Source organism: Solanum dulcamara, chromosome 12, assembly GCF_947179165.1.
Source record: "Solanum dulcamara chromosome 12, daSolDulc1.2, whole genome shotgun sequence".
Taxonomy (NCBI): domain Eukaryota; kingdom Viridiplantae; phylum Streptophyta; class Magnoliopsida; order Solanales; family Solanaceae; genus Solanum; species Solanum dulcamara.
The window spans coordinates 9,245,273-9,261,131 of NC_077248.1; the positions used below are offsets into that span (position 1 = coordinate 9,245,273).

At 34.9% G+C, this 15,859-nt stretch overlaps 2 protein-coding genes across 5 annotated transcripts; both read left to right on the top strand.

Moving 5' to 3' along the window:
- Positions 1 to 2,311: 2,311 nt before the first annotated feature.
- On the top strand, positions 2,312 to 5,506 carry LOC129877071 (60S ribosomal protein L23a-like). Its single transcript, XM_055952548.1, has 3 exons — positions 2,312 to 2,421; positions 4,013 to 4,376; positions 5,267 to 5,506. Exons 1-3 carry the CDS (start codon positions 2,406 to 2,408, stop codon positions 5,349 to 5,351), a joined length of 465 nt encoding a protein of 154 aa, XP_055808523.1. The 5' UTR covers positions 2,312 to 2,405; the 3' UTR covers positions 5,352 to 5,506.
- A 337-nt stretch (positions 5,507 to 5,843) lies between these two features.
- LOC129877064 (kinesin-like protein KIN-5B) lies at positions 5,844 to 14,996 on the top strand. 4 transcript variants are annotated; one of them, XM_055952536.1, is made up of 24 exons: positions 5,844 to 6,165; positions 7,768 to 7,974; positions 8,886 to 9,015; positions 9,121 to 9,276; positions 9,366 to 9,703; positions 9,777 to 9,915; positions 10,387 to 10,484; positions 10,560 to 10,716; positions 10,803 to 10,872; positions 10,979 to 11,055; positions 11,359 to 11,412; positions 11,499 to 11,579; positions 11,662 to 11,773; positions 11,873 to 11,959; positions 12,275 to 12,450; positions 12,539 to 12,700; positions 12,775 to 12,882; positions 13,024 to 13,182; positions 13,271 to 13,354; positions 13,429 to 13,634; positions 13,953 to 14,054; positions 14,135 to 14,244; positions 14,330 to 14,481; positions 14,561 to 14,996. In XM_055952536.1, the coding sequence occupies exons 1-24, from the start codon at positions 6,149 to 6,151 to the stop codon at positions 14,759 to 14,761; spliced, it is 3,183 nt and encodes a 1,060-aa protein (XP_055808511.1). In that variant the 5' UTR covers positions 5,844 to 6,148; the 3' UTR covers positions 14,762 to 14,996. The 4 variants fall into 4 exon arrangements, with proteins under 4 accessions (XP_055808511.1, XP_055808512.1, XP_055808513.1 ...); XM_055952537.1 differs by having other exon boundaries at positions 7,771 to 7,974; XM_055952538.1 differs by lacking the exon at positions 5,844 to 6,165 and adding an exon at positions 7,355 to 7,615.
- Positions 14,997 to 15,859: the final 863 nt, after the last annotated feature.

A 15,859-nucleotide genomic window follows, 5' to 3' on the forward strand; every position in this document is an offset into this window, starting at 1 on the left:
ATAGGATGATAGTTTTTGATCAAAAAGTTACCAGAATCTCTATCAATTGCACCATAACACAACCATTGATATTTTTTTTTGAATTTACATTTAGTCCTCACTCTATGAATTTCATTAGGCCTTAACTTAATCTGATAATTATTTTCTACTACATAATTTCCCAAAGCCTTTCTAAATTGTTTAGCATTTTCAAAAATCATTCCAAGTTCAAAAATAGAGACTTCACATTCAGCATCATACCTGGCATTTTTACTCTTCCTTCTTCCTGGTTGATCAACACCCCTAACAGCTTGTACATCTAATACATCTGTGCTATTATCACTATCACAATCTGAGCTATCAATATACTCTTCATCTCCTCCTAATCTGCCAACATATCTATCCTTCTTATTTTTTCCAATATCTTCAAAGCCTCTATCAATACCAGCTTCACCTACTGGTATTTCTTCAGGTACTTTCTTTTTTCTCTTAGGATTAAGATTTCTTTTGTTCCTCCTTTTAGATCTAAAGGATCTCAATTCTTCATCAATATTTGAACCATTTTCATCAGGAATGACATTTATATCTGAGTCACTACTATGCAGATCTGACTCATTCACATCTGAAACATCCTCAGTCTCATTCACATCTGAAACAGCCTCATTCTCCACATTTCCAACATCAACAGTCTGACCATGGTAAAAGACCAGCTGGAGTTGTCAATTCCTCTAACTCATCAATTTCATGGACCACATAAAAATAAAAGTCATCACCATCTATTAAGTCTTTCACATAGTTTAACAACTGAATATCAGAAGTAACTTGGAAAAATTCATTGTTAATTTTATTTTGACAATAAAAACCTAGGCTTTATCATATTCAGTCGAAAGAGTTTAGGTAATACTTTCAAAGTGACTCTCACATTTGTATACCTAAGGTCTTCAGTGTATGAAAAAACTCGACAAGGCTAAAATGATCTTTATCAATGGCAACGACAAATACATCTACTTCTCCTTTGTAAGTAGGGTTAGGGTCTGCGATAACATGACCCCCATGATGAAAACATGTCAATATATAGTCGTCCATATCTCAAAAAGGAAATACCAAAAAAGCCCCTTACTTTATCAGTGCAATTTTCAAAAAAAATCTAGTTACAAAATGCTAACAGAGAGTGGACACAACCAGAATATACACCTTCTTCTTCAAGGATGAAACATGTAAACACAAGAAGTAGTTAATAGAAATGTCAAAACGCCCAACAAAAATGCAATCTCCAACACTTGATTTCAACCTTTAAACCTGGAAATTGGCAATATAAACTAACATAATAGTTAGTACTAACTAAGAATTGAATGAAAATAAAAAAAGATTGAACTTTCATACACTTACCTAGGTTTTGATCGGTGAATTTGAAGAGGGTTTCGCCTTTGAACTGAAGAGACAATGGAGAGACAGTGTTGAAGATCAACTTTTGACCATTTAATCTTAAAGTTATATGACGTGTAAAGTTGGTAGTGTTGGCAGGATATAATTGGCCAACTAATCTATGTAGAGGAAAGTGTAATACACGCTCTAGACTCCAACTTCAGATTATTTAAAAAGTGTCAAAATGACACATCAGATCTTTACATTGGTGTCTAAAATGAACATCTCCTGGTTTAAGTGTCTAAGTGAAAGTTGGTGCCAACTTTAAGGGGCCACCGATGGGTTTGGCCTAACTTTAACTATACATGAGCTATACACAGACTATACATTGTGATATATTCAAAAAGTTGAATATAACTTAACTTTGCATGAAGTATATATTGACTATACATGAAGTATACATTGACTATTCAACCTCGATCAACTCAAATCACCTCTAAATAGTCCTAAAATTTAGATACGAAATCCTCTCGATGTTTTGAATTTTTTTGATATATAATTCGCTTGAAATGATTCACGTTTGCAATACGTCAAATATTTTTATTGAAAGAAAAATAGAGAAGAAGAATAAGCAGCAACAACAACGACGACGAAGAAGAAGCAAGAAAAAGAAACAAGAAGAAGGCAAGAAGAGGAAGCGAGCCAAATTTTGTAAGACAAGTGTCGAATAGCTAATATTGTAATAATAACTAATGACTTATTTTTTTAAAAGTGAACTATTTTTTTGTGTAAAAAATATAATATAATGGACATTTTGTCTAATTCACTCTTTCAAAAATTCATGAAAAGACACATAATTACATCGTAAACTAATGTGATTTGTGTAAATTACCTGATTTAATAGTGTTGAGTACATATTGGGCCTCAAAATAACGGGCCTAAGTTATGCAAACTCAGCCCCAATACAAATATGTCATCTCTTCATCGCCAAAACCCTAAACCACAGAACTTAGCCGCTTCTCTCAGGCAAGCAGTTGGGTTTTTTCGTACTGTTCTCAGCTATGGCTCCAGCTAAAGGTATATTTTGTGCTCTACTTTTATCTCTTGATGTCAATTTTTTTTGTTATGTTTTACTCCAATTAGAGATAGATTTAGAGAGCATGCGGTATGAATCTGCTTGGGTTGTTAGAAATGTGAAAAATACTGTCTAGCATTTAGCTTTTCTGTTTGTTTTTTTCGCAAAGACACAGAAAAGCATTTAGCTTTTCTGTTCGAACTCTTTGTTTTTTTATTCTAATAATATGTGTCAGTGGTTATGAATTTATTGCTTACGTAGAGATAAGCGTGAGATTTAGAGAATTTGTAGTCCTAATCTGTCTTAATAGAAAAAAATAGTGATATTTGGAACGAAACAGATCCCAGTGGAGCATGATGAGCACTGATTTTTTATAACAATGATCCTGACTGTTTGTGCCTAAGGCATTGTTTAGCTTGTTGCTGGTATGGTACATTATTTATGGCTAGATTTACATTAGTTAAAATTTCTCTTTTCTGTTATTGAAGGGGGGTGGGGATGCGGATGGGGATGGGGATGGGGGTGGGAGTGAGCAGTGGCTAGGTTGAGGTTGGGGCATGAATGTTTGATTTTGTTGAATAGAGGCTGGTGTTATTGAGTTTTTGCTGCATTTCTTGAAACCAATTGACTGCCATTACTGATCACCTCCCCTTTGTTTTTTTTTTGGAAAAGAATTTATTACCTGGGACTTAGAGCCCGTTTGGATTGGCTTATAAGTTGCTTATAAGCTGTTTTCAACTTTTTTGAGTGTTTGATTGACCAACTTAAAGCCATTTTGTGCTTAAAATAAGTCCGAAAAAATAATTGGTTTGTTTGGCTTAGCTTATCTAAAACAGTTTATATGCTGAAAACAATTTTTTTGGGAAAAAAAGTAAGCACCTTATAAGCCGCTTTAAATAAGCTAAGCCGAGCATACACTTAATAACCATGAAAATATTGATAAATTGGAAAGGGGGTGGGATTTAGACTGAAGTTGTTTTTGGGAATAGTGGCTAAAGTCACTGAGAGGGAGTGCAGTGGCTGCGTGAGGTCGGGGTATGAAGGTTGATTTTGTTGAATAGAGGCTGGTGTTATTGAGTTTTGGCTGCATTGCCTGAAACCAATAGACTGCCAGTAGCTATCACTTTCCTTTTCTTATTTTGGAAAAAATTATTACTTACGACTTGAGAACTTTGAGAAACTTTATAAATTGGGAAGACGATGTGGCATAGACAGAAGTGATTTTTCGGAATGATTTTTGGGAATAGAGGATCATGTCACTGAGGATTTGCTGTTTATTCCAGCTGGGAAGTAGTCTTGCTAATTTAATATTTCAAAATGTGGAGCTTTAATAATCTTAAGAAGCAGGATTGAATAGATTACCAGAAGAGGTGGTTACAGTAGAATAGTATTGCAATGTTGAGGATTTGCTTGTTTTGAGAGATTATTTGGACTTAGTTTTATCTTGGACATGCTTGTAATTGCCATGAGGAAAAACTTTCAATGACTTGTTAGTTTGAAAATTGGATGTTGGATTTGATGTGTGTTGTTACTGTACTGGCATAGATCCTGCAATTTGATTCTGTTAACGTAATTCTGAAATTTCATTTGCAGCCGATTTGACCAAAAAAAAGGACCCCAAAGCCCAGGCTGTCAAGGCTGCCAAGGCTGTTAAGTCAGGATCAACCTTTAAGAAGAAGTCAAGTAAGATAAGGACAAAAGTTACTTTCCATCGACCTAAGACATTGAAGAAGGATAGGAATCCCAAGTACCCTCGCATTAGTGCACCTGGAAGGAACAGACTTGATCAGTACCAGATTCTACAATGTCCTCTTACCACTGAGTCTGCAATGAAGAAGATTGAGGACAACAATACCCTTGTTTTCATTGTTGACATCCATGCTGACAAGAAGAAGATAAAGGATGCAGTGAAGAAAATGTATGACATCCAGGCAAAGAAAGTCAATACCTTGATCAGGTAATGTTCAGCATTTTCACTCTTATATGTTTTTATGCTTTGTTCGTTTAGCACTTGTTCTGCTACTGAATTTTTATTTTGTAAAGATCATGTCTTTTTCTACTTTGTTTTGCTTAATGATGTATCCCTTGAAATTATACCAAATTTTGTAAAGATCATGTCTTGACATCCAGCTGCATGAGAATTGAAATCATACCCGTTATATGTCTCAATTCAATTGTATATTTGTTATTTACTACTCCCTCCGTCCCATTTATGTAACATTTTTTCCTTTTTAGTTCATCCAAAAAAGAATGTCACATTACTATAATTAGAAACAATTTAACTTTGAAATTTCCATTTTACCATTAATGAAATGATTTACAACCACACATATATCTAAGGATTGTTTTAGACCGCAAGTTTCAAAGTCTTTCGTTTTTTCTAAAACACCGTGCCAAGTCAAACGGTACCACATAAAATGGGGCGGAGGGATTAATATCTTGATATTAATCCAAACCGGATAAAACTGTCTGCCATGACTGACCATTGGGGCTTAATTAACTGTGGTTCATTTGACATGCCATAGTTATCAAATTTGCTTGTTAAATATTTCTTGTGTTTACGGTACTATAATGTCGTGTTTGGGCCACAGGCCAGTTAGATCACTTACTCAGTTTGCAGTGTATATTAATCCAAGCTGGATAAAACTGCCTGCCATGACTGACCATTAGGGCTTAATTAACTGTGGTTCATTTGACATGCCATAGTTACCAAATTTGCCTGCCATTTAGCTGCATTTCTTGTGAAATTGTAAGTTTGACTGTTTCTTCTAGTATCTGTGTATACTTTTCATACTATAGTAACTTTTGCCCGTCTTTGCTAATCCACTTCCCTTCGTCCTTGTACAGGCCCGATGGGACAAAGAAGGCTTATGTGAGGTTGACACCCGACTACGATGCTTTGGATGTGGCCAACAAAATTGGAATCATCTAAATCGATTACCAAGTGTTGAGTTTTTCTGTCAGCCTCGAGTCTTTATATGAGTTCTATGGAAACTTTTGAACGGAAGTTCCTTGGTTTATTCATTTTGAATGTTGAGTTTCAGCTATGTAATTTTGTTCCATATAAGTCAGGCAAGCTTCTGTTCACATTTTTATTTTAAGCGTTTAACTTTCAAAGTTCTAAGTAGAGTCTTTTGGAAACAACTTCTCCACCTCTAATAAGGTGTGTGTACGTTCTACCCTCCCCAAACACCATATTCGGGATTTCATCAGGTGTGTTGCAACTTTCAAGCTTCCAAGTTCTAACGCCTAACAACATAGTTGCCAAGTCATTTTTGTTTCTTCTTCCAGTTTTGGTATATAATTATTTTATTTTGGATAAAGGATTTTCTAACATTTTAAACTAGTTAGTATTCTGAAAATGACTTCATACAAAATTATGTAGGTGTTTGGATAATACTAAGTGAAATTAAGAAAAGGAGTATTTGAAGTAAAATGAAAGTTTTGTGAAAGATATCACTACACATAATAAACTGCATTAGTTACGCTCTGTCAATTGGTAACGGCTAAAACATTTTTGCCTTTTAAATTACTTTGTAGCCATTTATTTCCAATCTTGCTTGGTGTCTCTAAATATTTTCAACATAAAACTTTATGTAATTCCGATGTCTTTTATTTTCCTAGAATATTAAATTGCTTCTTTCCCTTTCCGATTTTGAGTATATATAGTATATAGAGGCTGATCGAGAACTTGAAGGTAGCTGGTGCACCATTGTTTTAGTAAGGACTATGAAGTCAAAGAGGAGGTATGTATTTAGTTGATTTAACAAGTTCTGTGTTAAATTAGTTCAACTTTTGCTGGATTTTGTGTTAGTTGAGTTTGAAATTTTTGGTTCTTGATCAGTAAATATAAAATGGATCACGCTGCTAAAATGAGTTTTTTTTTGGGTTCAGTTTCTTCATTAGCCTACATTCCCAAGTAATTTTGCCACTTGAAAGGGAATTACGACCTTTTATCAATAATTCAAGTAAAATCAATATTTTCAACAGGAGAATTCCACCTTTTTATTAATAATAGAATACAAATATATTATCAAGAGATTTTATTATTATATATTTTTTTTAAAAAAGACTTTAAGTATTTAACACCATGATAAATAAATGGTTCAAATCAAACTTTGGTATGATATTGAGTACTATGACCACCTATGGAAGTCCAAATCAAACATCCAACTAGTACAAGGAAATAACAGATTCTTGAGAAGCTCAAATCTTGAATTCTAGATATACTAAAAAACATGTTCACTTTAGTTACACCGGGGCATAAATAATAAAGTTCAGGGTACCAATATGAGTTGCATGTGGTGAAGTATTTGAGATTTCTCCATCCTTGATCTCAAATATTTTGAAAGCTCACCAAAATAAAAAAAAATATATTAATGGAAGCGGACTCCACCTCTAATCTGACCTCCACATAAAGGGCCTGCAGTATTTGAATACATATTCAATTGAGTCTCAGTAAAAATAGAAAAAATTATCTAAATATATATCTTATTTTATCATAATCTTTAAATTTTTCTACCATTTAAATTTTTTTCCAAAATCCCTTATCGAATACATCACTCCCCACTAGCTGATACATCCATATCCCCCTCTAGGACACATTTCTCCCCTATTTATTCGGATGCTCGAATACATCACTCCCCACTCGTTGATACATCCCTATCCCCCTCTCGAATACATCCCTCCCCTACCTATCCGGATGTCTACTAATATACCCGAAAGTCCAATGATGTATTCGAAATTCATAAATTTTAAGGAATTATTGTAATTTGAAAAGATTAGGAAAATAATATAATTAACTTTTCACACTATGAGATTTATGTAAATTTAACAAAAAAATATAGACACTAATGAAAAATCAATAAAGTAAAATCTAAAAACAAAGAATTTAGAAAAAGCTGTTAATTTATTTTTTTCCCATTTATCAAGTACTTTCCTTTCCAGCGACCCATAAAGGTGCAAAAAGGGAAATAAATCAAAGCGCTTCATTTTGAATTTTTTTGGGAATGGGCCCCACCCCTACCCATTTTATTCAAAAAGTAGTAGCCGTTAGAAAATCATACACTACATTTTTCGAAGTCCAAATACTCAAATCAAATTATAGCGCAATTCAAGCGGAGCTTCTCAACAAAGCAAAAGCCAAAAACTGATTTAACTTTGGATTTGATTTTTATTTTCTTTCTCAGTAGCCTAGTAAGGAACCATAATTTTTTTGTTAATTTTGGCTCATTTAAGCCCGAATCGAACTAATTTGGGATTGAGACTTAGTTATTAACGATTGATTATTTGAATTTGATAATTGATATGTGTTTTTTGATTTGATTTGATTTGATTTGATTTCTCAGCAGTAGATTTGGGGGAATTTCAGATATCATGTCGTTAACACCGGATGTAAATCGGAAAGTTGGAGTCGGACTAGCTCCATCTCCGTCGCCGTTTTTTACACCTAGACCGGAACGGCGGAGAGGACCGGATCCCAGAGGGATTGACTATGGATCCAATCGTCTGGACAAAGATAAAGAGGTCAATGTCCAGGTTCTTGTTAGATGCAGGTGCGTTCCCCTAGACTTTCTGAGTTCATCTACTCACTAGTTTTAGTGTGTAGGTGTATGTTGAAGAAGACGCGATTATATACTGATTCTGTATCAATTTGTGCTCTCTAGTGTGTTAATTCATTCTTCTGTTCTGTTCCTTCATGTAATTTGCATTTGGATATGTCTGATTGTTTACTGATTCTTTTTTTAATTAGAAAATTGTTTATTATTAAAAAAAATTAGGGATGGGGGAAGCAACAAGGTGAAAGTTGAGTTAGCCAACCAAATGAGCTACTAAGATTCCCCGATTATTTAATTTGACTTTTACTTATTTTTCCCACCTAGAAATATGGACAGAAATGAAAAAAGTTCCAATTTTTCTGTTTCCCTTCGTTTTGATCTATCATAGTTTGCTTTATGCTCCTCTTTGCAATGATGGCTGAGAGAATTGGGACTTTTGATAGCTTATTACAGCTACTAATAATTATTGGTGTTCCTTTTCTACGGGATCAAAATCAAGAAGTTCTTTTTAAAAAAACTTGGTGCTTATGTTTTTCTGTGCTTACATGGATTCGCTGAAAGAAGTGTGAGCTCTGATCAATAGTATCAGTTATATGATGACTATATCCTTCAGTACCTGGAATTTAACCAAGATGCAACATTTCCTCGGTCACCAAAAATAAAATTGGCTAAAGAGATCAAGGAAAATAGTTTTATGATATGATTTGAAGGCTTTATACCTGCTGTTGTTTTTGTTTTCAAGATTTCGTACTTATAAAATTGAATGTGAAAAACACAGCTCATCATGGACACCAATGGCTTATGATTAAATGTATTGCTGTGCATGGCTGATCAACTTCGGTACACATTAGTTTCAAGCAAAAGAAATGCTTAAATTTTCATTTGACTAATCTTAATTGTTATTTTAGGCCGTTGAATGATGACGAGCAAAGGATAAATGTTCCAAAGGCCATAACATGTAATGAAAGCAAAAGAGAAATTTCTGTTGTACAAAATGTAGCTAACAAGCAAGTAGACAAAGTCTTCACGTTTGACAAGGTACCGTTCCCTTGTTTTCATAGTAGCTTTTTGGTCATTAAATTGATGGTTGACATGCGGTACATGTTAGAATTACAATTGGCTTAAAATAATGCTATTTATCAGGTTTTTGGCCCAAAAGCACAGCAAAGATCAATATATGATCAAGCCATTTCGCCCATTGTTAAGGAAGTTCTTGATGGATTTAATTGCACTGTATTTGCATACGGGCAGACTGGTACAGGCAAAACATATACAATGGAGGGAGGGATGAGGAATAAGGTATTAAGTGGTTCACTCACTCTACACCATAGCATCTTTTGCATCGATTTATTCTGGTCTTTAAATTTTATTCTTTCGTTATGTCATAGGCTGGTGAATTACCAGCTGAAGCAGGTATAATTCCAAGGGCAGTTCGCCAAATTTTTGATACACTTGAAGCGCAACATGCAGACTATAGCATGAAAGTGACCTTTTGGGAACTATACAACGAGGAAATCATTGACTTGCTAGCTTCAGAAGAGCCCTCAAAGTTTTCAGAAGAGAGACAAAGGAAGCCCATATCGCTCATGGAGGATGGAAAAGGTTTAGTGGTAGTGAGGGGCCTTGAGGAAGAAGCTGTGTACAGTGCAAATGACATTTATAACCTCCTGGAACGAGGAGCAGCCAGGAGGCGCACAGCAGACACTCTATTAAACAAGCGAAGCAGGTAGGACCTATTAGCATTCGTTGATTTGAAAAGTAAATGCGAGCGAAGATTTAAAGATTCTCTTCTTCCACAGTCGCTCTCACTCTGTATTTAGCATAACTATTCATGTCAAAGAAATGGCGGTTGGAGATGAGGAACTCATTAAGTGTGGCAAGCTCAATCTAGTTGATTTAGCAGGATCAGAAAATATTTCTCGATCAGGTGCCCGAGAGGTATGATATTAGCATTACAGAGTTTGTGCTTAAAGGATCCCTTGCTGTTTTTATATAACAGTTCATTGATTATCAATAATCAAGTAGCAGTGCTGTAGGAATGCAAAATATCTACTTGAAGTGTTAATATCCATAAGCAGAACCTATCTTTAGTTAGGGAGAGGAGATTATATTTCCGTTATCTTTCCTTCTCTATACTCCCATGACTTACAAAAGGAGTAGAAGATGTCAAATTACCGCTGGGAAAATTTACGCTTAGGTGTGACATACAAGCAATACTGGGTACCTTTTTTACATTACTCTAGCTCTCAAGCTATCCAAATAACTGTTAAATTGAATGACTAATTATCCCTGGGAAATGCTTCGAAATAATTCTGTCATTCTTCTGGAGTGGTGGTAACAAGCCCTGGACTGCATTAACCTTGATGAAGGGAATCCAACTCACATCATTATATATCTGCTTGAACTCAGGGTCGTGCAAGAGAAGCTGGGGAAATCAACAAGAGTTTGCTTACTCTTGGTCGTGTCATAACAGCTTTGGTTGAACACTCCATTCATGTACCTTACAGGTTTGTGTCAAGAAACTCTTCTTTTGGTGTTCTTCCCTTTCTCCCTCTTAAATCTTCTTATTTTGAATTACACAGGGATAGTAAGCTCACAAGACTCCTGCGAGATTCACTTGGAGGAAAAACAAAAACTTGTATCATTGCAACAATTTCACCCTCAGCCCACTGTCTCGAAGAAACTTTAAGCACGCTAGATTATGCACACCGTGCTAAAAACATCAAAAACAAGCCAGAGGTTATACTGTGATTCTTTTGCTTATAGTATTTTCCATTTGAAGTCTTATATATGTAATTTGAGCTGAAAAGAGCTCTGTATTTCAGGCTAACCAGAGAATGTCCAAGTCAGTGCTGCTCAAAGATCTATACTTGGAACTAGAAAGGATGAAACAAGGTATTTTAGTGCACTTTGTTTTTCATATATTTTTAACTGTTTTTTTTGTTTCTCTCCTAGGATACTGTTTCACCGATTGTGTCATTTGCCTTTATCATCAAATTAGATGTCCGAGCTGCAAGAGAAAAGAATGGAGTTTATGTTCCGCATGAAAGATTTTTGCAGGATGAAGTGGAAAAGAAGGTATACTTTCTCAGATTAGCTAGCAACTTCTTATAATAATTTACTCAGATGGGATCGTCTGTGAGACTATCTGACCACAGTATGATTTCCCCTTGTGTAGTAATTTGTCCTTCAACGAGAGATTTAGTGTAGTCTTAAATTACTTTAAATAATCAATCAGTTCTGGACCACAGACCTCAATATATTGGTTATAGGTTATTTGGAATTAAATAGTGCAAGATAGGACAATTCACTCTCAAGGATTTTCCTGGCCCTTTTTGATTTATTTAAAATTTAAAATGTCATTGTTGTTGTATGTTATAGGCAAAGAATGAGAAAATAGAGCAGCTGGAGATTGATCTAAACATTAGTGAAAAGGTAAAATTTGGCATTGTGTTTGCTTTTATGACCCAAAATCATTTGATAAATGCACTTACTGGATGCGCTTCCCCTTTAATCAACAGAAAGTTGATAAATTCCGTGAGCTTTATCTTAGTGAGCAAGAAGAAAAGTTGAACCTCAAAGCTGAACTCAAAGACTGCAAGGTAATGCTAAAGAAGAAGTTTATGAATCATGCATATTGCTTCTTTTTCTGTTAATAATTCGTATCTTCCAAATATTTCCCAGGCGAATCTGGAAAATAGTAAAAAGGTATTACATGAGCTTCAAGATAATTACAGGATTGCTATTTCAACACTGAAGGAAAAGGAGTTGATTATTTCTAAACAAATACATTCAGGTATCTGAAGCTCTTAGCCTCTTACAAGTGATATTTTCTTCTTATGACCTTTACCTACCAATACCATTATTATGTGATTATTCTGTGACTTGCAAACAGAAAATTGTCTGATCGATTGTGCAAAGGACTTGCGGAAAAATTTGCAGAATGCATCAGAAGATATAACTTCACTTTTTGCAAGAATAGGTACTCTTGGATTTTTGTTGTTTACTGGTATATCTTGCTGGCATATATTTTGCATCTGTATTCTATTGATGGTAAACTATCCACTCTTTTTAGGAATAAAAAATTTAGCGGGTTTTTATCTACATGTTAGCATAAATCACACCCTTTTAATGTTTAAGGCTGAGCTAAGAAGTAAATTGATCTCTCTACTTCTTTTACTATTAGCATCAATATTGGGACTTACAGTCTTGCAACCATTTTTCTCACGTTTTGAAGTAAAATGAACATGTCAATATAAGAAAATGTACACTCTTCTAAAGGTTCTATTTAACACAGATCACAAAGACAAGCTGGAAGCAGATAATCAAAATCTGCTGTGTACATTTGGTTCACGGCTTGATGATAGCTTAAATGATCTGCATAAGGTTATTCACGGGTTGATATCCCAGCAACAGCAGCAATTAAGAGGCATGGAGGAGCATGTCAACTCATTTCTTGCCAGCAAATGTGATGTAAGATATTAAATCTGAACTAAGTACCTTTAGCCATACTAAGTTCATTGGTTGAGGAACTCAATACCTTTTTAATACCACCAACCAGGTTACTAAGGTCATGGAATCAAAAATCAACAAAATGACTCAGACATACACTTCTGGCATGGCAAGCTTGAAGGAGCTTGTTGATACGGTGCAGTTGGAAGCTTCTTCTGATTTGGACCACATCAAGTCTAAAATATCATCTCAAGCTACTGCAGTTGAGAAAGTAAGAAATCTCTGTGTTTCTTATGTCCATGCTGATTAGGTTATTTTAAAATAAGCGACAATCTTTGAATGCAGTTCCTTAGAACTGCATCTTTGGAGGCCAAAGATTTCGTTTGTGATATTAAGAATTCACTGGACGAACAAAGACAAGTACTTGATTTCTCTGCTAAACAACAAGAAGAGGTTAGTCAATATTTTGCCCTTGTAAATTTTCACAAGAATCATGTGTACAGCCTTTTTATATTCTAATCTCATCTGTTATACAGCCTGTTTATGTATTCTAGTTACTGAAACATAGAACTGAACAAATCGTGAATGCCACAGGGACTTCGACGAAGTCTTGTTTCAGCACAATTAATTTCTCAGGCGACTGTTAACTTCTTTGATGATCTCCATCAACGTGCTTCTGAAGTGATGAAACTTCTTGATAAGAACAATATTAATACAGTTGACCAACTACAAAAGTTTGAGAAGGAATTCAAGGTTAAGAGGCAGAAGTGACTCACCTATATTCAACAAATATCTAAGTGCCTGCAGGAGGCTAAAATCTCTCTTTTTTTCTTTGTTGCAGGAAGAGGCACTTCGAGAAGAAAATTTGGCTCTTGAGAAAATTGCTGCAATACTGGAAACTCTGACAACAAAGAGAGAAGCTATGGTGAGTCTGTTGCATCTCTTATCATGCCTGACATTCAATAAAAGATTTATTCATCGCAAAATATTTAATGTCAGGTGTCAGAGGCGTCAAGGAACATCCAGGATTCTAGTGCTAAAGAAAATAAGCTGTTGTTGCAAGAAATATCAGGTGTCCAGCAGGTTTCAGCTAGTGCAAAGCAAAAATTGAATGGATACATTAATGAGGTGAAACAAAATTTCTTGGAAGACACGTTCACGCACGCGGAAAACAGAATGACTTTGGAAAATTGCCTGCAAGAGTGGTAAGCTTTCTGTTCTCTTTATAGCATGATTTTTTTCCATTTTGAAGGAAGACAAGGTGGTTTCGGATCTGCAATAAGGATAATTGGAAGAAAGAGAGAGGTGTTGACATCCTGGTGATGCTATATATGAACAAAACAACAGAAACACTTGAATTATCCATAATGAAGTATTTGAATGCGTAAACAAGTTACTGTGAAGAATATATATAAAAGAAAAGGATGGGAGGATAGTGAGCTGTGTTTGGTAGGAAAGACTCAGTGCTCTCAGAAGAAGTTTTTGGATCTTCTACTCATTATATTTTGTTTCTTCTCGTTTAGCACAAACAAGGTGGATAACTTGAATGAACAGTTGGGAGAAACTCAATTAGGAGTCCAAAAAATTCTTACAAACAATCTTGCAGAGATAGAACAAATTTCACGGTAAGTTCTCACTTGCAACCTTTTTCAAGTTTCTGTTATTTGTTATTTGAATTCTAATTCTTTTTATCTCCACTTGACAGGGAAACCTCCACCAGAATTGGCTGTGCATATGACGAATTTATCTCTACTTCCTCATCCGTGGATGGGAAAGTTGAAGCCCATAGTTGTGACTTGCAGACTTCTTTCAATGGTATTTGAATCTTCTGGATACAGATTATGACCCTCTCCCCCTCAAATTGAGTTTTTCACTAAACAAAGTTACTATGTATTTGCAGATTCTTTGACATTGGACATGGAACACAAGAAAAGAATCGAGTCCATGAGTTGCATTTGCCTGAATCAGCTGAGCTCTACTCAACAGAACCATGGTGAATGTATATCAGATATACAATGTACAGCAGAACAATGCCTTCAAAAAGATTACATGGTATATTAGCTTAGTACATTTGAGTTGTATGATTTCTGTTGTAGCATTCTAGTTTATTGAGCAATAATCTTGTAAACAGGTTGACATGTGCACTGATAAGACACCTATGAAGCGACTGATACAAATTCCGAGCCTTTCATCCATTGAAGATATGAGAACAGTGATATCTAAAGTTAGTTTGGAGAATGAACACAAGTGGAGTGGTGGTGAAGGCAAGAATCAGAGGCAGCAATGTACAGGAGTATCTCCCAATAGAACTCCATTTGCAGATGTCAATTGATTGACATTATTAGATTAGAGAATTATCTGAGAGTCATTCGTATGTGCACTCATCTACTGATGAGTGGTGAATACAGATTTTCCCCAACTGCTATAACTGCTCAATAGTTTAAGGTCTTATGCTGTAAGTTGTGGTGCTATTGTTGCATCCTCCTTTTGTTCCCTTTTTTTTTTTCTAGAATATTCATTCAATTTTCCAGTTTCGTGCTAATTATAGGCATCCTTTTTTACACCTATTGCATTTTAAACTTCCTTTCAATTTTTCGCAGAAATAGGGTGGTCTTTAATTTTTAATTTTTATTTTTTTAAATAAAAATTTGGCACAGGGAAGGGGATTACAATGTTAGGAATAAAATCATCACCAACAAGGTGAAAATTTAGATAGTCAACCAACTGAGCTATTAAGATACCCCGGTGATCTTTACTTTTTGCTCGTAAATGTGATGGTTTCAAATTTGTCATTGCTGATTATTTTAATGAAATTTTGTGAATCAAAGTGTTCTTATCTATTCAAATCCCGCTCGACATAAATTCTGTAGAATTTAAGTTATGCAGCATGAGTTGTGTAGTATCTTTTATAATTTATTGTAGTAGTTAAAAATTGAAGTTATGCTTTTGGGGCATATGTTCTTTATCATTTTAGAGATGATAGATAATGTGGGATAGTAGAGTATATAGTGTTTGTGTTGTATTTTTTTTTTATTGTTTTGAAAATATATTATACCCTCCCAACATACAACATAACTTGTAACATATTATAATACGAAATATAAACTATGTCCCACAAAAAAATTGTTTGTTATTTCGATGATAAGGAAAGTTTCGGACACTTGTTACTTTTTTTTTTCTTTCCAAAAAGCAGATACTTTGGAGCACCTAAGTGTTTACAACAAATAATTTTTTTGTCAAGTGATCCTCACAGCAAAGTTGGGAAAGAAACATCAATAGCATCAACAAGAAGATAATACAGTAGTATCGGCGAGAACTATTTATTACTCAAAGTGTTGAAAGACAAATTAAACACCACCCCAAAATAGCAGTATTTGTGACGAATGACCCCTCTTCCCAACAACTCCACAGGACCACCTAAAATCACTCC